Below are 21,267 nucleotides of genomic sequence, written 5' to 3'. Positions count from 1 at the left end.
AGAGAATTTGTCTACTTAAATTTGTAATCAGATTTAAATATTTAAGATGATTTGATTCATGAAGCAAGTTTTATTAGTGGCAAAAGTAGCATGTTAATGTTTAGAAAGAAAATTAATAATTGAGATTTAAAATGTGGGCATGAAAAGGTTCTCCTTACAATAAAAAGTCCTCGGTCATTTAAGATACTAAAAACAATGTTATTCTCTGATTTTTTCCCAATAAGAATTTTGCCCTAATCTTGCATAAAATATAGCTTCACTCTCCAAGACCTTAGCAAAGAATGAGAAGTAAAGAGATAAGGCAGACTCTGGTACATATTATAATTCCATTTACCTCTCTGATAAAATAAACATCAAAGTTCTTACTGGGAACCCATACAGGAAGTGTGTTTCCTTGTGTGGCCTCCTCGCAACATCAGTAAAAATAAAGTAGGTGTTTGATGCCTCTAACAAAGATTCAGGCACATTTTCTTACTTTACAGGGTTGACATTTTCAATATTTATCTTTAAAAGCAGTAGTGGGTCAGTCTGACATGGTTTTCAGAGCATTATAACTTGAATTTAGAGAATTTTCGAAGATGGCCTCTTGTTTACAGAACTGCCATGCCAGAAGAAGCAAACCTTTTGCGTAATGGTCCTGATCAATGTGTTAGCTACTCCACACAATATTCAATATTCCTACAAAAATGTCCCGGCACAACAAAGGCTTATAGACAGAGAGTGTTTTGGAGCCTCTTGTAATGGAATTTGATAAGAGCCAGACACTTTAGGCGGGCTCAATCAATGTTAATTGAAGCAGAAGTTATTCAAAGGGAAATAGGAGTCCTTGAAAGGTGAAAGAGGCCTTTAGGTTTGTGCCTCTCCTTTTCCCATTACCCCCTCATATTTAATTACTTGTTCTAGCCAGTGAATTATAATTGAATATGCCATCAGGTGACTCTGGCCCAGTCTCATGTTTGTCGAGTCTTTCATTTAAAGGAAAAATATCTCTTAACCTCTGGAGATGCTTGTTGCACAGGAAAGAAATTGTTCTCTGACAAGTGGGTCTCAGATTTATAAGCTCCCCTTTCCAGTTCCTAACATAGCAGAAGTATCAATAGAAGGACAAGGTGAGAAACTGTTTAGTCCTGAATGATACTGCTGTGTCTTCTCTGGGACATTATTATTTCTATAACTTTAATTCACTGGCGCTCCCTCAAAAAGCAGATCCTAATGTAAGAATTTATATGCAAATTAACTACTTGTTGGGGTGGTGCTCTCGGGAAATATTGGCTGAGAAGTGAGGGTATGAGACAAGGAAGAAAAGGCAGCCAACAAAACCAGGTTTATAAACCAGTTCCCACCATGAGCAACTAGAGTGTCACCTCCCTGGGGGACTCAGAACCAATGAAGAGCATGCCTCAGTCAGGCCACCCAAAGGGTGAGGGAGCTGGGGTATTTATAGACCAACTTCCTTCAGTCTTGGTTGAGGGCTAGTCTCAGAAGGGAGGAGAATAAAGACTCCGGCACTTCTGGCCTGAGATGCACAATGGTACCACAGCGAGAGAAAGGCCTTAGAAGTATGGACAAGGAGCCAGCTGGATCTGATACAATCTTCCTGCAGACATATAACTGCTTTAAACTCCTGCAGTCCTTCAACAGACATGATAATACCACCTTCTGGTCAAAGTGTTGGTGAGAAGTGAGAAGAGGTTATTTTCCTCTGACCTGAATTAGGGCCTTTGATACAGACTGTAGAAGCTAAGGTTAGGGTCAGCGTCATTTTGCTCAAGAATCTGATATTGTTTCGCCTTTAGTTGGCGCTCCCTCATTTACCCTTGAGATAGCTCTTGGGCTCAACATTCACATCCAGGGAGGGCTTCCCTGATTGTGATGCTAAATGGGAGTAGAATTCAGCTTAAGGCAGGCTGAACCTGGACTCCATTCAGATGTCTATTTTTATATTTAAAAATGCTAATTTTTAAGTAAAATCCTTACTTTTCACATTGATTTCAACTAGTTGACATACATATGCCAAGAGCTTAGACAATAATTGTAGAAGCAGACAGGAGAGGATGATAATTAATAGTCCCAAGTTATATGTAATGAAATTCCAAAGGTCAGGCTCAAAGTTAGAAGCTAGAAAAGCAGACAGGGACTGGGACCCGGGTGATGAAGCAGCTGAGCACAGTGAGAAAGAGCCCAAGCTTTGGAGACAGAAAGACTTGTTGCATCCCAGTCCTGACTCTCACCAACTGGGGGGCCTGTCCCGATTACCTAGCCATTTCATGTCTCATCCAGGTAATGAGAGTTAAGTGTACACACCTTATGCAATTGTTGTGACAATTAAATAAGCGAGTGCTTATAAAGTGTTTTGCTCAATAATCATCATAAACTAAGTACTTAATAATTATTACTTGTTACTGTGTTATTATTACTATTTTAATGACTTCAAGGCAGACAGTAGAAAATATTCTTCCTACTAGGCATGGCTCGAAGTCCAGGATTAATATTTGTGTGACTATAATACATCCTATGGCAATCAAAGAACAACTACTTCATATGCCACCCAATAGGAAATGAATTATTTTAACTCTTGTCTTTGCATCATATTTGGTCATCCCGAAATCTCAGGTGTGGTGGTAGAGAGTGCTGGAATTTTCTCAAAAGTGCTTTGTACTAAAGTGGCAGATACAGTCTGAAAGGCCCAGATGGTTCTAATGCTACCCCACGGTGAATAAGACCTCTTCATCAGAATTTACAGAGAGACTCCCCTGGCCTCTGATGGCATAGACTCAATGTTGTAAATAGGCATGAAATGCATCTATGTGTGTGGTAAATTTCACTTTCTATAAAAGCAATAGTGTCATTTCTGTGAAGGAGGTAAAACATCTGCCCAATTCCATAGGAGGAATTAAAGTATCTGGCTATGTGGCCAAAGTAGGGAATGGCAGATTCCCTTCCCCTGACTTCTGTCCCATGAATCTTCATTTTTTTTTTTTCCTTAATGGCTTTAAGCTGGAGGCCTAAGAAGCTACTCAGAGGTTACTCAGTGTTTTTAATCAAAGCTCAACTATAAGAAATTAAAATGTACTTTCAATTCTTTATTCACAAATAACAATTTACTGAGTGCTGCCACATCCCAGTGTGTTTAACAATGTGTAAACTGCCGTCCATGTGCTATTCTTTTATAGGCACTTATCACCATAACTACAGAAAGCGTCATTATCCCCATTTTATATATGCAGAAATTGAGGTTCAGAGAGTTTGTGGCTTGTCCTAGAATCTCAGAAAAATCAGAGGGGATTACAGTAACATACGAGCCTAAAAGGGTCATGCCATGACTAAAGACTTCTAGAGTTGACAATAATATGAGGAGTAGAGAAGCTGACCACGCACACCGCCCCCCACTTGTAAACAACACGTAGCTCTGGTAACATCTCTGAAGAGCAATAAGGTGGCATCTAGCTGAGATCTTTAGCAAGTCAACCACTTGTAGGTCTGCCCTGGACTTTCTTACGAAGCCTCCGAGGACACAGTATTACAGGAAATTGACAGAGACCTTGTTGCTGAGTAAGCTGAAGGTGTTTTATTACAAGGCAGGCACAGTTACAGAACGTAAGTCATAAATACCACAGTTTCTGTAAACCCAAACGCAGAAGCATGCCCTCTTCTCTAATTCCTCCAAGATGAGCAGATCCACAGACAGACCTGAGCAACACTGTTGATGAGGTCAGTTGATCTCCAATTTCTGCTTTGCCTTAGAAAATGGCATTTCAAAACCATCCAGTTACTGTCAGTTAGCTTCCATTCAGGGTATTTAAAGCCACTTTTGATATTTAATTTCTCCCCCATTCTAGCTGCAGGATCAAACAGGAATTAAATTTCAACCTATAAGGTTTGTGTTTCTTTGTAGCGTAACATATATATTAAATAGTGTGCAAGCACCCCAGGTATAATGTATGTTTGATTATATTTCAACTCCAAGCGATATCACATTGAGATCACTCCAGAGGCTAAGCAAATGTGACTCAGGCTATTACCTGGATCCAGACTTAAAAAAAAGAAAGCAAGACAAAAAAAATGTATTCTTAATCTAAGGATCAGTACTACACAAATCAAACCACACAGCCCCATTTACGAGGTAACCGGGGATTGCAATGCAGAAAATCCCTGGTGACAGAATTTGGTCATAAACAAGCCTAATGTCAGCAATAGAATTATACTTTCTAAAGTAATTCTTTTCTTACAATTCCCAGAGCCAAGAGAAGAAAAAGAAAAGACAGGGGGAATAAAAAAAAAGAAGAAGAAAGAAAGCCAACCAATCAAAAGCATCCAGAACTGTGTGTTATGCAGATGATAGCAAAGCAAAGACAGTCCAATCCAGAACCATAGCCCAGAGAGCTTCATCTGAAGGGGTGCTGGGCTTGAGCTCCACTCTGGGTGCTTCTTGGGTCCAGCTGCTGTGTTTCTTTCCTGGGAACCAGTAGCATCTTCCTTGCTGTCTTTCAGTAGCTCCCCAGGACACCTGAGGAGGTGGTCTGTCCTCTGGCCAAAAAGTGGAGCCTATGAAAGGACATATAGGAGAAAGCCCATCAGGCCTGGGCCCCAACCAGCTGATAGCTAAAGGTCGACGGAGTCAAGGGCAGAGGGAAGAGTGATGTTTCCTCACCTCCTCCAGGCTCGCTTCCTGTCGTCTCTCCAGAACGGTGGCTTTATGCTTGGAGCAGCCAGTGGCTTGGAATCTTTGAGATCTTGTAGTGAGAGCGCATTGGGGTACCCATCACCTTTCAGTCCATGATATCTCTGTTGACAAGAACATAAAATAAATACCTCTGCATCACTGGTCTATGGAATCTTGAGGAGAAGGAGGCACGACAGAGTAATACAGACGCACAGAAAGGAGGGAAGGGAGGACGAGAGGAAATAAAACTCAGAAAGGATACTCTACCTGCTACCTTTCCCTGGAATTCCCCCAGGCAGTCGTATCCTGGATGGGAGGCTTGAGGTGACTTCTAAGACCACCCTGAGGTCTCAAAGGTCTGAAAGGTGAGGAAGCATCATTCCACTGCCATGCGGGCACCGGACCTCATAACTCAGCTCCTTGAGAACCTCAGCCAGCCTCGCCCAACTCTCCTGAGTGGGTCCTGTCACTGAAATACTACATAACAGAGAGCAAAATGCAGTTGAAAATTAGCAGGAGATCTTCTTTCTCCTTTGCCCTGGGGTGGTAGTCAGAGGGGAGGGCTGGGGGCTGGGGTAGGAGGGGTATCAACGACCACCTGGTCTTCTCTTCAGTGATTTCAATCTTCAACTTCAAACTCTCAACTTCCCACCAAGAGAAAAATCTCTAGGAAGATTCCTCCAGGCCCATGGTCCATGCCCTTTGGGTCAATCTAGCATTGCTGGTTGGCTCTAAAGCATCATTCGAATCCTGGAGAAGGTTTCTATCCCAGTCGGGCTGCCTGGAGTAGAACTCCAGAAATGGAGTGTGACAGACACCTGGCTCCACTTCTGACCCTCCTTTCCCCAAACTCATGGAAGACCCAGGGCTGCTCTTTGTCCTTCACAGAACCTGTCTTTCCAGAGCTTGGGATGGGTAGCATACTAGTGAAGAACACAGACTGAGAATCAGAGGAGATTGCAGTGCCTCTAAGAGGGGCAGAGAGAGAAAGGCATTTGAGAGAAACTTATCCCAACAAAGCCAGCTACCAGTGGCGTACCAATGGGTAGGGGCTGGTGAGAGTGGTCTGTCCTGGGCACACATAATAAATAAAGCGTGCACATTGTCTTAAAAGCAATAAAAAAAAAAATACTAAGAATTAAAAACTCAGTCTGCCTTTTTTTACTATGACCATGCACTGGCAATTCTAAGCAATGTTAGTGACAAAACACTCCTTCCCACCCAGGCAGATCCACCTACTTGGCCCATATTGCAAAGACTCATGGTATCCTAGTCCTGCCGGAGACTTTGTTTGTGCTACTCCCTCTGCCTGAAATCTTCTTCCCCCAATGTCACATTCCCACATCCTACCCATGTCCAAGCTCCTTTTCGAATGCTACCTCTTCAAAGGAGGCTTTCGTGACCCTCTCGGCTAGGAGTAATCTCTTCTTTCTCTTAACATCTAGGCAGTGTATCTATATTCTTTTACCTCTACAAAAGTGCAAAAGTGGTATCCTCCCTATTAATAGATATCAACATGACATGTATGGGATTTGGAATTGGGCCTCAGAATCCCAGCTCCCACCCTGAACTAGCTGCGTGATGCTCAGCTAGTTTTAATAATCTCTTTAGGTTTTTTCCACATCTATAAAATGAGAATATTACCTATGTCGTAGGCACATTAAATTAGATAATGCACATAAGTTATCTAGCCCAAGGTAATGTACATGCTACAGTTATTTATTTTTCTACTTTCTTCTTAAGAGTAGAATCTTATTCTTTCATCTTTGTTCTGCTCTCCCTACTCCTGCAGGACTTATCAAGATAAACCATAAATGTGGAGGGTATAGAAATGTGAGGATATTAAAAATGAAGGTAGAGAATACCTACCACATGGGCCTGTTTGGAGAATTAAATGAGGGAGTATGTGTTATGTTCTTGGATCAGAACCTGATGCACAGTATGAGTTCCGGGAATGTATGTTAAATAAAGTAATCGTGTGAACTAATGCAGGATTCCTTGACTCCATTAAGCACTCCAAATGCAGATTATCAAGATACTCTTTACTCTGCTTTAAACTCCTTTCCATCTTCCCCAAATAAAAACATCAGGGTGTAGATGGAGATGGTAGAGTGTTTAGAAGGTTCCCTAGGGTTAGAGCTAAGAGACCTTTTCCCCTTTAGGTAACACATACTGAGAACTCATGAGGTTCCAGATACTGTGCTAAAAACTTTACAAATAGTCTTATTTAACTTCCATCCAAGTGCTATGAGAGCTGCCTTGATTACCCCTATTTTACAGATCCGACAACTGAGGTACAGAGAGGCTAAGTAATCTGCCCCTGAGTGTACAACTAGTAAAGTGTTGAGCTAGGTTTGTTAACTAAGTTTTAGAGCCATGCTCTCATTCACATTGCATCTAGTGCAGAACTTTCCGCAAGAATGGACATGTTCTAATATGACACTCACTAGCGACGTGTAGCTATTGAGCTCTTGAAATGTGGCTAGTGAGACCAAAGAACGGAATTTTAAATTTTACTTAATTTTAATTAAATAGCCACACATGTCCAGTGGCTGCCATATTGGACACTTCAGGACTATCATATCTTAAAGTACACCCCTCATTTTGATGTTGGGGATGGCATGATTTTTGCCCACAGTATGAAGTCACCACAGAACCTTCAAAGGAGGGAGCAGGGCTATGCTAATTATAGAGCTTAAGCTTTGGAGAAAGATATACTCGAGTTTGAAATCCAGATTTTGTCATTCACTAGCTGTGTCTATTAGTAAACTTCTCTGTGTATCTAATGGCTTTTCAGTAAATGAAGTATAATAATACCATTTTTAGGGTCAATGTGATCATCAAGTAATAAAGCAAATGAGAGAGTGCTTAGCGCACCCTTGGTACAGTTTAAGGTGAAGTTGTGGATAACGTACACAGCGCTTAGAAGTCCTTTCTCCATGCCTGGTGAGAGAGCAGAAGAGTGAGAGGGAAAGTAATAATATAAATAGGGCAGGGGTGAGGTTTTCCACCTGCATTCTACTCAGTATGCATGTGTGTGCCACAGAATAAGCATGAAATGAGAGACGCAAATCTGTTTTCTCAATAGACTCTGAGTCCTAGTGTGTGACACTAGTGTTTACATGTGATTTTCCCTTAATGCCCTGACTTTGGAACTTAATCACCACTCCACCCCAGGCTAAATAAGGGCTCTTAATGTTATTCCTCCCTGAACCAAATTCTTATGTACAGGCTATTATTATGGTTATTTCAATAACTGAGGAACAACACTCCTTATCCCAGCCAGCTGTTGCATACATGCTTGTTCTTGCTAGCCCACTCAAATGGGCACCTTTCCCTCCCCCACCCCCTCTCTTTCTCTCTCTTATGGACATGTGTATGCTCTCTCTCTGTTAGTTTATATCTTAATTATCTCTTGCCTTTTTAGAGGTTTTGTGGAGAGGACTCTCCAGATTACACTTCTGCAGGTAGGGGGTGCTACCTCCTGACTGGAGGCAGGAGCGGGAGGGGTAACTGGCTCCTTATTCGCTTTTCATTCTGTCAGAATGGCCCCAGAGACAACTCTTCACCCTGGGAGCAGCAACTGGCTCCAGTAAGAACAAGTGACTCCACTTTGCAGTCTCTCTACACTCCCAGCATCAGTTTCTCCAACATAGCCAGCTGCCCAGTGCATCCTCCTTGGAGGTCTAGGATCCCTCTCTGCAAGGACTATCATCCAAGTATTTATGTTTTCATTATTCTGACTTCTTCCCTTTGTTCTCCCAGCCCTAAAGGTATAGCTGCATCCTACAATTTACTACCTCTGTGAACCTCAGTACCTTTTTGTACCTCTTGGATTGTCCAATACCTGGTTAACCAGTGATAGAGTTCAGGACATGCTACCTCTCAAATATGCCACTTTTGCATATTGAATACTTTAAGCTGAAAGAGTCTGAGAAAACAGCAGAAGCAGAAAGCTCACTCTGACCTCTTCTTCCTGTCACCCTTTTACTTTGAAATAGGCCATAAGAGCCTCATGTGAGAGGTGCTCTCCCTATACCCAGACAAAAGGAGCATCCTTATCTCCAAAGACAAAGGGACCCCAAGAAGAATCCTAACAGGACTTGCCAAGTTTCCCCCAGGTTACTACACTAGCTCAGACTATTCCTCCATGACTGCCCACTCTTTATCATACTTCACATAACATTACACAGGTCTTTGCTTCCTTATGAAGGCTCCATGACACATAAAATTTATATTAACTGAACCTGTATGTTTTTTTGTCAGTTTAATTTTCAGGCCCAGCCAGGGACCTTAAAAAGGTTAAAGAAAACCTTTTCCTCCGCTACATAAGTTTTTACACTAATTCTTATTAAAGTAACTTGCGTAGCTACAGGCTCTAACTTAATATACTCTTTCCTCTTCCATGGACAAACTCTGTTTCTGTGTATATAAGAATGTATGAGCATGTCCTATATGTTTTTCCCAGATAAAAGCTATCAATAAATGATCAACAGATCCTGATAGTTCTATTATAGATCTCCTTTGCCCGGTATCTAAAGGCAGGATAGAAAAAAGAAATAGAGCACATCAAATCATATACTTTGATATGTTAGAGAGTAATTAACCTCTGAGCTCATTCCTGGGCACATCTGCCAGGGCGGCTAAATGTCAGGTAAACACATGGACGTTTCCAATAACAAAGATCAGCACGTGGGAGTCCTTTCAAGGTCATTTGCTAAAGCCTAGGGTGCAGGACTTCTGTAGCAATATAGCAACAAGTAACTATGTCAGATGAATACGTTCTCTGTGGTGCTGCAACCTTTGATAGTCTTAAATTTCTCTACTGCCAGTTCTCTAGAGAAGGTACATAATACAACACAACACAATACAATACAATACAATACAATCCACTTTAGAGGTACCGACTATGTCCACTCCTACCCGCACTCCCCTAATGTCATCAGTCTTATCCTTTGCAAATACAGTGGGAGACCCAGGATGAAATCCTCGCTGCTTCTTGGTTGCCATCTGCCTCTTCAATCCAGACAAGTTGAAGGAAGGACATGTTGATCCATAGTATCTCCAATCACATTCAGTTCTCACTCTTCTGAAATCATTCTTGTGGATGAACCAGGACTTCATGTCACAGAAGCAGTGACTGTCTCACAATGCATGGTGTGGCTAACCCGCCTGCTAGTTCCATCGTGAACGGCAGTGGAGGCATATCTGCTGGATCAGGGGGCATCCTGAGCTGGAGCAGCCAACACAACCTGGCTCCTCAGACACTAAAATGCCCCCCAATCTTCAGTCTACTTCAGCTGATAGCCTGGACCTTCTTCCCTGTACCACGTGAGCCACATGCCTTCAAGCAACTTGTATAAGAAAGCCTACAGTTTCTGGCTTCAATTTCATCCACTGTTAATTTTGGTCTTCATAGGTAGTGGTTTCCTCAGTGTTCAAAACCCTAGTCTCCTTTCAAGTCATGATTCTCATTAACACCTGTAAATGTAGCAGAGGCTGTTGGTGCTCTGCCCTTATCCCTCAGCCTTTCCAAGGCCAAGCTCCAACTGCCATCAGCTTCATCTCTTCGCACAAGGATTTTTCTCCAAAAACTGTCTGGGCATGGCAGTCTAGGAGCATTTGGGTATTAACTTGTCCTGAGAGGAGTCTTCAACCGTGGTTGATAGAGTCTTGGGAGTAATTTTGATTGCATGTTCTTAGCTGTTCCCCAGAATTTCCCCATAAGCTTGAGCCCCAGTGTCCAGAGTCATCCTCAGCTGGTTTAGTAACACATCGTTTACTTCCTTTCCCTCTCCTCGTACTGGTGTTTCTTATACTCCTTGAATAAACTACTTGCTCTCAAATCCTTGTCTCAGGGTCATTCCTGGTAAACTAAAACTTAGTAGAAAATGATCTTTTTTTCCAGCTCCAGTCACTTCAGTCTTTTCAGCAAAAGCTTCAATTATATGCACATATAGTTATACATATATATATGAATATGTATTCTCAAACTATGTTAATTGTATTGATAAATAACAAACAATATATGTCTGGCTAACTAACATTTGAGTTTTTGTGTATTTTGCTTTGTGCTGGTTCTGTCTATCCTGTAAGTTGATAAGATGTTCAAAGGCCAGGAGTGCATCACCTCCTTCTTCTATAATTTTCCACGATGTCTGACATGACACTCTGCAGAGTGAATATTCAATCAGAGCTGACAGACAACAGGCCAAAGGGGTCAGGTTCGTCTGTCTCACAGGCTTGTCAAGGGTGAGAAAGCTCCTAAGAGAAGGAAATTGTGATGCTTTTTTCAACCCTTTGAAGGATGAGCCCGGAAGCCTGGAACTGAGACGGGGCACCAAGTCAGGACACCAGAGTCATGTGGCATGTGCTAAGCCCTACAGGCCAACAAGATGAGAGATGCTGCATCATCAGATATGTTCTCTTAGCCCGTTTCTGAGTGAGAGTCCGGTCAGAGGCACGCTGAGCTAGATGTGCTAGATAAACCAGTATCAGGTCCATTCCTGGGAGACCTGTCCAGAATATCCTGAGCCTTTGCTAAAAATTGGTAGCCATCTGATTTATTAAGCACTTCAAAGTATATCACAGAACTAGTTGCTAATAGGTGAGAGACCAAAACCAGTAAAGAGAAGGCCCTACTTTGACCCGTCTTATATTCCCGAAGTGAAGATTTGGGGGACATTAGCAGAGGCATATAGTGGTGAATATTAATACCTTTAACTATAAACATGTCCACCTTTGTTTCGGACTCTCTTCCCTCTCCTGGGTTCAGGAGACTTTATTTATCTTCCTAAACAGGATAAAGGCTGGCTTTTCAGACATTCTTGAGCTGGAATCTTTATTAACTATTCCCCCAGTATATAAAGATTCTAAAGGACCTCCTGAATCAAAGAAAGGTGAACTGACACTCAGTGTTATTTCAGAACTGAGTATTTTGTTGCATTATTTTCTAAGCCTTTCATAACTGACAATCCAGATAAAGTATTGATTAAGCATATCACTTCACATTAACCAGATCGCTCCCACCTCGGCTGCTTACCGAGTTCACTGTAATATCCTTTCGGTTGACTCTTGGTGCCTCAAGAAAGAATAGCCACTGAGAAGATCATACATTAGCACCTCACAGAGACTCTGCAGCAGCTCCAGGTGCACAGGGCAGGCTGGCCTGCCCACAGAAGGTAGCCACCCACCCGTTATGGGATTCTAAAAAGAACATTGCTAAGCCTTTATCTGTGGAAAGCACACCAACATATGGCTTTACATAAATCCTTCTGTTTGAGGAAACCTAAATTCTATAGCAGCTTTCTCAAAATAATTCTAATTTGAATACAAAGTCCAGCACTTTACAAAGCCCAGACTGGTTTTTCCCCTTCTTCACATGGGAACTTGAAAAAGCCACAACAATGACAAGCAGACAGAGCAAGGGGCAATTCATCCAGAAATGAATTGCAAACAGAATAATAAACAGCTGTCATATGGCCAGAAAGAAGCCAGAATTAAGAAGGGCATGAAAGGGAAGCACAATGAAACCCAGAGACCTCTAAGCACCAAATACAACGGCACACCCAACATATTCTCACGATCTTTCTCTAACTTCTGTTACCATCCACATAGAAACATCTGACTTCACTTGATAGCCGGATACATAAATAATCATTTACATGAAATACTTTGAAAATAGATACAACAGCCAGAACAACTGAGGCTCAGAGTGAAGTTCTAGATGATGTGGTCAATTCAAAAGTATTTTGCACATTATATATGGGAGAAATTCACTGTGAAAGTTCTCTCATGTGAGAAATATGCCAAAAGAATGCTTAATTCACAGTCATCTTCAAAGCTACAGGCCTACTGAAAGAGAATGATGGCAACAAGAAAAAAAGGAAACGCATTCCGTCAGGGTTATTTACTCTCTGGGTTCTTTGCATGCATGAGCGCCATTATAGCATGAAAATGACATCACACATTGCTGACGATTTTACCCACACAGAAGGAAGACTTCAGCACTTAATCCTATACTATCTCAAACTATGCTCAACTTCGCATTGAGCTTATCATTGGTCATTTAACCTATAGCAAGTTTTATAATATTAAACAAGGTTCCTGGGTATTCTTATTAATGTCTAACGTAGCTAAATATTAAAAGGTGACTTATTTGAAGTCAATTCTAATTCTGCCTACTATCCATTCCTAAGACAGTTTAACACCACCCCCACCTTAATTTTAAAGCAATTATTTCTTTTTACCCCAAAATTTGTCCTTGACAGTATCTAGGTGTTATAAATCAAGAGTGGACAAGGGATTACTTACTGTGTGGAGTATTTTTTACAGTGCTGATGGTGAGTGTCTCAATGAAGACTATAAGCTCCTATTTGAACATTTTTATACATGTGCTTGACTTCAGCAGCTGAAGGACAAACTCCACGAAAGCTAAAGCTGTTTGTAAGTCTCATAATGCTAGAGTGCTGGAGATTGAGTTAAGGTGACTATATTTTCTAATAAAAAATTTGATGCTCACTGTAATAGAAGATTTCTTGCAGTACTGCCAAACTTGGATTAGGCATCCCCCAGGGTTCCAAGGATCGTGTCCCAATGAAGATGGTGACAATGAGTCTCCTCCTAAAGGGCTTCCAGGAATTTCTAATTTACTCCTCTCCCATTTTAACCTGTGATCCACTGGTTGAAGGCAGAGGTTGGGAACAAGATCTTGAATCCAGAAAGCTACATATGCAGCCTACTGATGTCAATTTGCAGATTCTGCCAGAGTCTCACGATGGGGAAAGAGGCCCTAGGAATCCTCTGAGGTTGGTCCCAGGACAAGGCACATAGCAGACTATGCTTGATCCCCTCCCTCTTGGCCCTTTGCAGACTGCTTCTCACAGAAAAAGAGCGGGCAGGGGAGCAGGGGAGCAGTGGTAAATCTATCTTTCCTCGGGAATTCTGGGAGTGGAGCTTGTTGACTTGCCTGGGAGAGGCACCAGAGAAATAACAGGGAATTTGCTCATTACTGAGAGGTACTGGTGATATATAATGGGTACTTACTTAACGAATATAACTTTAGACAATTCTGGAATTCGATAGCCTTGTCTAGAAATACGGATGACCCTTAACAACATGGGGTTGAACTGTGTGGGTCCGCTTCTACACAGACCTTTTTCAATGTATTTTCTCTTCCTTATGATTTTCTTAATAACATTTTTCTCTAGTTTACTTTATTGGAAAGGTGCAGTATATAATACATATAACATACAAAATATATGTTAATCCACTATTTGTGTTATCAGTAAGGCTTCTGGTCAACAGTAGGCTCTCAACAGTTATTCTGGAAGAATCAAAAGTTATATGCAGATTTTCAACTGCCCTGAGGGTTGGCACCCCTAACCCCCATGCTGTTCCAAGAGTCAACTGTACTAAATGTCGATTACACTGAATATCTCATATTCAGACATGATGCTTGTGCAATTGCTCTAATCCACTGGAGCCGTCAATGAGAAAGTCCCCTTTGCTGTAGCCAAGGAAGGATATCAAGCACAGCTCCCAAAATAGGTTCAAGTAAGTTTTTGCATCCAAGTCTATACCAGTAAATTTCCAATCGATCAATCCTTCCAAAGCTGTGACCCGGAGGAACCAAGTTCCCAGGCAGGAAATGAATATAAACAGAGTTCACATTTGTCTGTGTGTGGCCGACCCAGATGCAAACAGATTACTCAACCAGGGCAAACACATGAGGTGCCGGCATCAAACCCAAATGGTGACAGGACCAATTATGACTCGGCTGGCTTTCTTGGATTTAAAATGTCACTTACTCTGGAGAAATGCTCTGTCTATAGAAGCCTCGCAAAAGAGAAACCACACCATTAGGACTTTCATTCCCATATATTTCATATGGAGGAAGCGAAGCAGAATAACCAACTTGCTGTGCTACTACAGGGCAAATCGTTAAATTTCTTGATTTTGGAGAAGTAGATATTTAATTTAATCCAGAAGTCAAAACTCATGTGAACACAAAGGCCCTGGAGGTAGCACAGACGAATGCGGACGGCTGGGTGGGCATTGTGTGAAACTTGAGAGGACATGATTCAGTCCCAAGAGTCACTTGTCATGGAGGTATTACGGCCTAGGGATATTAGATATTTCCATTTTTCAAGAGAATCCAGAAATCTAGATGATTTGTGGAAAGCTTTCTCATATTAAAATGTTGGCAACTACGAAATTTTTTAATTACCACGCACACAGACACGACATATTTGTAGGCCAGATTTGGCTTGTAAGTTGCCAAATTCCTATATTTCTTCTACAGATAAAAATTATACACATGGAAAAAGTTAGATTCCAATGGTTTCAGTGTAAACAGGGTGTAGTAGAAGCGTACCAGCCTTGGAGTCAGGAAATCTGTATATTTATCCTGGACCTGCCATGCTTTTATAGAAGGTGGGCAAGTCATTTTGCTTTCTGAATTCCATTTCCTTTAGTCCCTAATGGAGCTAGATTGCAGGGCTGTTATGAGAATTACATTAAAATAGGCTAAAATATGTGAAAAGCACCCAGTGCAATGCCTGGTATATTACACCATGGTATACTCTACATCTCTATTCCTTCAACTGAAAATTTGAGATAATAATAATTCTACCTCAAAAGAGCTGTCATTTGAATTAAATGGGATAAAACAAGCAAGGGGCTTAGCACATGCGGGACAAAGAGTAAGTACTCGTAAGTGTTTTTTTGGTACTATTATCTGTAACCAAGAAACACATCTTTAAATCCTAAATTTTACTGACAAAACACAGAGATCCAGAGAAAAAGACAGGGTAGTCTCTGCTAGTGTGTAGCAAAGTTAGAATCACCAAATAGGTTTTCCTGATTCCTGACCAGTAAAATTTTCCATGAAGCTCTAGTCTCTTCTTAACTCTGGACTCACAAAGGGCTCTTTCTCTTTATTAGTTTCACCAATATATTCAATATTGACCATAAGCTGCTATTTTTGCTGTTTTGTTAAGATTAATGTAATTGATATAACTGTGTTAATTTATTGATAAAGGGGGAAGGGGCAAAGGGAAAAACTCTAACAGACTTTCTATATTATATAAAGTATAAAGGATCATTTACATTTTTCAAAAAAATCCAAAGGATCAACTACTTAAAAAAAAAAACTTACTGTATAAAGTAACCTGCATTCTGATTCATTATATAAAATTAGAATTTTGTTCTCTTTTCTTGTGACAGTCCTGAAACCTACAGCCTCATGATCACAAACAGTAATATGTTTGATATCCTGAGGAAAAGAATGTTATTCTATTTAGTAGACAAACAAAATTATCCCAAGCCACTGTTTGGGTAAACAGGCCTTATGTATATCAACACTCTCAAGGTAAAATTCTCAGGAATTCAACATTATCTTCTATGAAAGCAAAGCTGCATAAAATGTTTGGAATCCAAGGCAAAAGACAGCATTGTAAAGTCAGCAAAACTGGTAGTCCCCAACACATGAAGTTCCCTTTAAATGTAAGCCTGAAAACAGAGCCTGATTTGATGAAATCTGTTCGTTGCTTGGTTTCTCTCATTTGTTGCACTCAATTTCCTTTATTCTCATCTATTCTTCATATCTTCTCTCCCATTAGGATCCAGTGCTCTAAAATCTCCCTGTCTCTTTCAAATTCACATTCAGACTCCATAGCTACCATGGTGAGATCAGTCTATTCAGAAAGTCTGTGTTAAGTGTCACCATTTAACCAGGCTCTTGGAAGACCTATGGAGAGTCTTGATCCTTCTCTCAAAGTTCCCTCCTTTTGCTTCTTCTCTCATGTTTTCCAAGTCTCTCACTTGTTTAAAGACTTACTGAATACTAACCGTGGGTAAGGCACTGACCTGACCAACTAAGGCCCATTCATTCAACATATGGCAATCTTGGGTAGCCATTTTTATTTCTACCTAGGTAGGTCCTTAGCTTTAAAACTACAGAAATAACAACAGTAATAAACTTTAAAGTCCTCAAGGCTTGCCTCAAATCATCTTCTCTATACTTACCCCTGATTCTAGCAGACCGTTAATTTCTCCTTGGAAATATGTGCTACCTCACCACAATTTGTTTTTACTAGCATTTAATACGTATTCCTTCACTTCCTAGATTACATTTTAAGCTCTTTGACAAAAGGGACCAAATATTGTTAGCATTTGGAAACATTTCCTCTGGTGAACACCTCGTAGAATGTCTTGTACTTGTAGATGTCCTCATAATAATATGTTGAATTGAATTATGGCCTGAATTCACAACTGGTCATCATTTTAAAATGCTTCAACCTTGTAAGAAAATAGAGATCAATTCATTATTATGCTTAACAAAGTGAAAACCCCAAACTGGATCCACCTTGCCCTCTAGTTTGGTACATAACTGGAATATGAAACTGGTTAGAAATCACATCCATCTAGGTTAACAGATCTATCAGGATCCTGTTGAAGATATTATCATATGAGCTGGTTAGAGTGGGATTTATGCATTTCCATCATAGGTAATAGAGATTAAAAGGAACCTGTCAAAACATACAGCCTATTTGTCCACCCATGGAGAATATATTCAATTAAATGATTACTTATATACATCCTGTAGAGCTTTAAAGACTTCATTCTTCATATTCCCTTGGGAATCTGGCAAGGGATAAAGAATATGACCATTTTTGCAGGTGAAGCAGTAAGTAACTCAATGAAGAATCTCAGATTCCTTGGACATTGAAGTTCTGTCCCCTGACCTCAGACAATAGAGTGTTTAGGCCACGGATTTCAAGACAAAGCTTCTTTGGCAGGTTTATATGTTCCTAATCAGAATGTGAGAGCTAATTACAATGAAGTTTACTGTCATTTTATAGGCATGACTTTACAGAACGAGGCTATTTATTTCTTCCTAAATACTGTGTACAATTCCAATAATCAGTTGCAAGTTGAGCAGTGGTGTCTTAACAATGTGTTCAAGGGCTAAAACAGATTATAACCATTCGTTTAATTATAAACAATCATTCTACTTAGGTAAGTATTTTTCATAAAATATACCTAATTATTAAAACAATCACCTTTCTTTATATTTAGTCAAATAATACACAGAACAATAGCAAAAGGAATTTGAACTCCTAGGTAAAATTAGGTTCCATGTTTATAAACCTTACATTGTCATCAGTTACTACTCAAACTAAGCATGATTTTAAAAACAAATTTAATGAGGCTGCATGCTATCCTAAGTTTGTTGTGTGAGTGTGTGTGTGCATACACATATATACATGTACACACACACACATGCTTTGGGTGGGGTTCTTTGCTCAAAATCAACTATCTAGCATTATAAGTGCCTAAATCTCATGTGGCCTTTCTTCATATTTAAGTTTTCACTTTCTACAACATTGAAACTAAGAGAAAATGCATCTCTCCTGTCAACCAGACTAGTTAGCACATAATATTCCCTTTCTCTCTTTCCAAGTTTCCTGCTTCTTCTTCTCTTCATGGCCTTTGCAAAAAGGATAAAACAGGCAGCCTACAGATATGACAAATTTTGTGAACCCTTTTTAACAAATTTCTAATTTGGAAAAGGAGCCACTCTGTACATTATTCTATGACTTAGTCCATAATCCTCCATAGCTGCTGCCCTGATGAGCTCACGCACACAGCTCACAGATACTATACTATTTTAAAAGGACTTGGAATGACTTAAATACCAATCTATTTCAGACCTTTTTCTTTAGAAACATGTAAATATTTTCTTTACACATATGCACCACACATACACACAGTATTTAAGTGCTCAAAGGAACTGCAATATATTAGATACTTTGACATTTGTTATTTTCTAGGAGCTTATAATAAAATAGGCCATACTAACTCAGACAGACAGAGTGGGCATTCAGCAAACACTACCTACATCATTAAACCGTGAAGGGACAGGAAAATGTCTCTCCCATAGACTACAGCCCAAGGGCTTTTGAGGTGAGGAACAAAGATAGGTATAAAACTGAGGAAAACAATCCAATACCTAGTGACACCCATGTCCAGTAGGCTCAGGGTGCTGGGAAACCATAAGTTCTTTGTTTATCAGACCAAAACAAATAGAACCATGACAACACAGCTTGAGAAATTAAAAAGACAGCTGAAATGAGGCAAGAGATTATGAAAAGGGGAAATTCTGATAATACTGTCATAAAGATCCAAATGAACATAACAGGAATAGATTTTTAAATGATAATAAAAATTATCAAGTGGCTGCACAGAAAGCTCTCCGATGAGCTTATATTTTCAAAGGGTGAGTACAAAGCCCGAAAAAAAAGTGCAATGTGAAGGATGCACACAGTGTCAGAAAGGCTAACACAAAGAACCACAGTTTTTTTTTTTTAGAAACACAAGCTCCTTTTTCCTCTGAGTCCTCTCTTAAACTCAAGGAAAGAAAAAGCCAAACAAAGGTAAAGAGAGACAACTAATATTCATAGCATAAAAGGAGCTCTTTTGCTGTCACTTTTCTATTAATGTGGTTTTCAAACAAAAAGGTTTGAATGTGGCAAAGAGGAAGTTTATTTCTTTATTTATTAGCTAATTAATGATTTATCCAGTAACTCCCAAGTGCCAGGAATTGTCCTAGCCTCTGGAAGCTTGGGACAATAAGACAGGCTAGTCTATGCCTTCACAGAACTTGCATTCTAGTGAAATCAAACCTGAAAGGAAATCTGACAGCTCCCTTAACATACCCACACATAGACTGTCCAATGAAGTTATCTACCACTCCTTTGCCTACCTTGGGGTGTTGAAGAGTCCCTTTATTAATGGAGCTGTCAGATCTCTTTACAATGCCTAAGAGATGGTGTGGAAACAGACATGGAGCATTTGACTGAGTTTGAGACTCCAGAATCCAATAAATCAGATCTTAAAATACTGAAAGACTTTATAGGGTAACTGTAGAACACTTCATGAAACCCGCTCTTCAAAAATTTCTATAAGAATGTCAAAAATTACAAAAGTATTGGTTTTTTTTGTTTTTTTGTTTTTTGTTTTTTAAAACAAGTCTAACAATAGAGAGAGAATACAGAAAACAGCATTATTGGATCACAGCAATGTAGCAATCGAGGTTCATGTGCACATGTCTTAAGGCAGCAGTGTGGTAGAGCTATGTGCATTTTTCCCAACTCTGCATACTAGTAGCTTGAACCTGGTCATGAAGATTTTCTTTCTTCTTTTCTTTTCCTTCTTTTCCTACATTCTTTCCATCCTGCCCTCCCCTTCTTTCCTTTCTTCCTTTCCTCTTCTATTCCTTTCTTGAGAGTCTATGGTTAGACATTTACCAGTACACCAATGTCTTAATGTAATATGCTGTGATTTCTTTAGAACTGCATTCCCCAATGGGTTTACTGGATGTCTATATTTTTAATTTTCATAGATACTACCAGATTATTTATATTAATATATAAATCTATACTGTAACTATAAGCATCTGAAAATATACATATAACAGTCTTTATCAGTTATATGGCAAATGGTATTATATCTGCTTTGAAATGTAGCCAACCCAAAGGGTAGGAAATTTTATTCCAATGATGTTTTAATTTGTGCCACCCAGATTACAAATGAGGTGAGGTATATTTTTATAAGTTACTGGTAATTTGCATTGCTTTTTCTGTGAATGGCCTATTCATATACTTTGCCCATTTTTTATTTAGTTGTTTACTTTTTATATGTTTTGGTCTGATCATTTTAGCTATATCAATTTTGTTCTGTCATGTGTTACAAATATTTGTTTCCTTGTCTATTTTTGATCTTTAGACTCTGTATTTGGTATTTTTTCTCAAACACTTTTTGCTGACAAATGTGTCTTTTTCCTCAACTTCCTGGTTTTGTTTACTTAAGCAGTTCTCCCTGACCCAAGTGCTGTGGTCTGAATGTTTGTATCCTCCCCAAATTCACATGTTGAAATGTTAATGTTTAATGTGATAGTATTAGGAGATAGAGCCTTTGGGAGGAGCTGAGGCCATGAGTGCAGAGCCCTCATGAATAAGATTAATGCCCTTATAAAAGAGAGCTCCCTTGCTCCTTCTGCCAGGCAAGGATACGGCAGGAGCCTGCAGTCATGCTGGCACTCTGAACTAAGCCACCTAGTCTGCGACATTTTGTCATAGCACTCCATACAGATAAGACACTAAGGATTCAAGGAAAGTCACATGGATACATAATTAATAGCATGGGCTCTATACTCAAACTGCTTCAACTTGAATCGCACCTCTGCCATTCTGAGTGCCAGTCTGCTCTAAGTCTCTGTTTTCCTGTTTATAAATTTGGTTTAAAAAAAAAAAAAAGCCATCATATTTGTAGAGTTTTTTTTGATGAGTGCATATCTAACTAGATTTTGTGAAACTCACTGTTCATCCCTCTTCTCTGTCTTGAAATGTCTATACTAGCTCAATTTTCATTTGGTTATATTAGTTCATCAAATATTTTCACAGATATAGCCTAAGGACAGATGACAGTCTGAGGCTTTGCATGACTGAACATTTCCGTCTTCTCTCTGATTGATGAGTGAAATCTCAGATGAGATTCCTGGACACTCCTCCTCTCAGCTTTCTCTCTATATCCCACTGTCT

At 39.9% G+C, this 21,267-nt stretch overlaps 1 protein-coding gene across 1 annotated transcript in view; it reads right to left on the bottom strand.

Moving 5' to 3' along the window:
• Positions 1 to 3,545: 3,545 nt before the first annotated feature.
• Positions 3,546 to 21,267, bottom strand: part of LOC107196395 (putative bifunctional UDP-N-acetylglucosamine transferase and deubiquitinase ALG13) — a 150,062-nt gene continuing 132,340 nt past the window's right edge. Inside the window, exons 4-5 of the mRNA XM_015596963.2 lie at positions 4,652 to 4,785; positions 3,546 to 4,545 (exon numbers count right to left, since the gene is read on the bottom strand). Coding sequence (XP_015452449.2) covers positions 4,488 to 4,545; positions 4,652 to 4,785 — 192 coding nt within the window. The 3' untranslated portion in view covers positions 3,546 to 4,487. The remainder of the gene's footprint in view (positions 4,546 to 4,651; positions 4,786 to 21,267) is intronic.

Source organism: Pteropus alecto, unplaced genomic scaffold, assembly GCF_000325575.1.
Source record: "Pteropus alecto unplaced genomic scaffold, ASM32557v1 scaffold10, whole genome shotgun sequence".
In the NCBI taxonomy this organism is placed as follows: Eukaryota; Metazoa; Chordata; class Mammalia; order Chiroptera; family Pteropodidae; genus Pteropus; species Pteropus alecto.
This window is presented reverse-complemented; position numbering and strand designations above follow the sequence as displayed.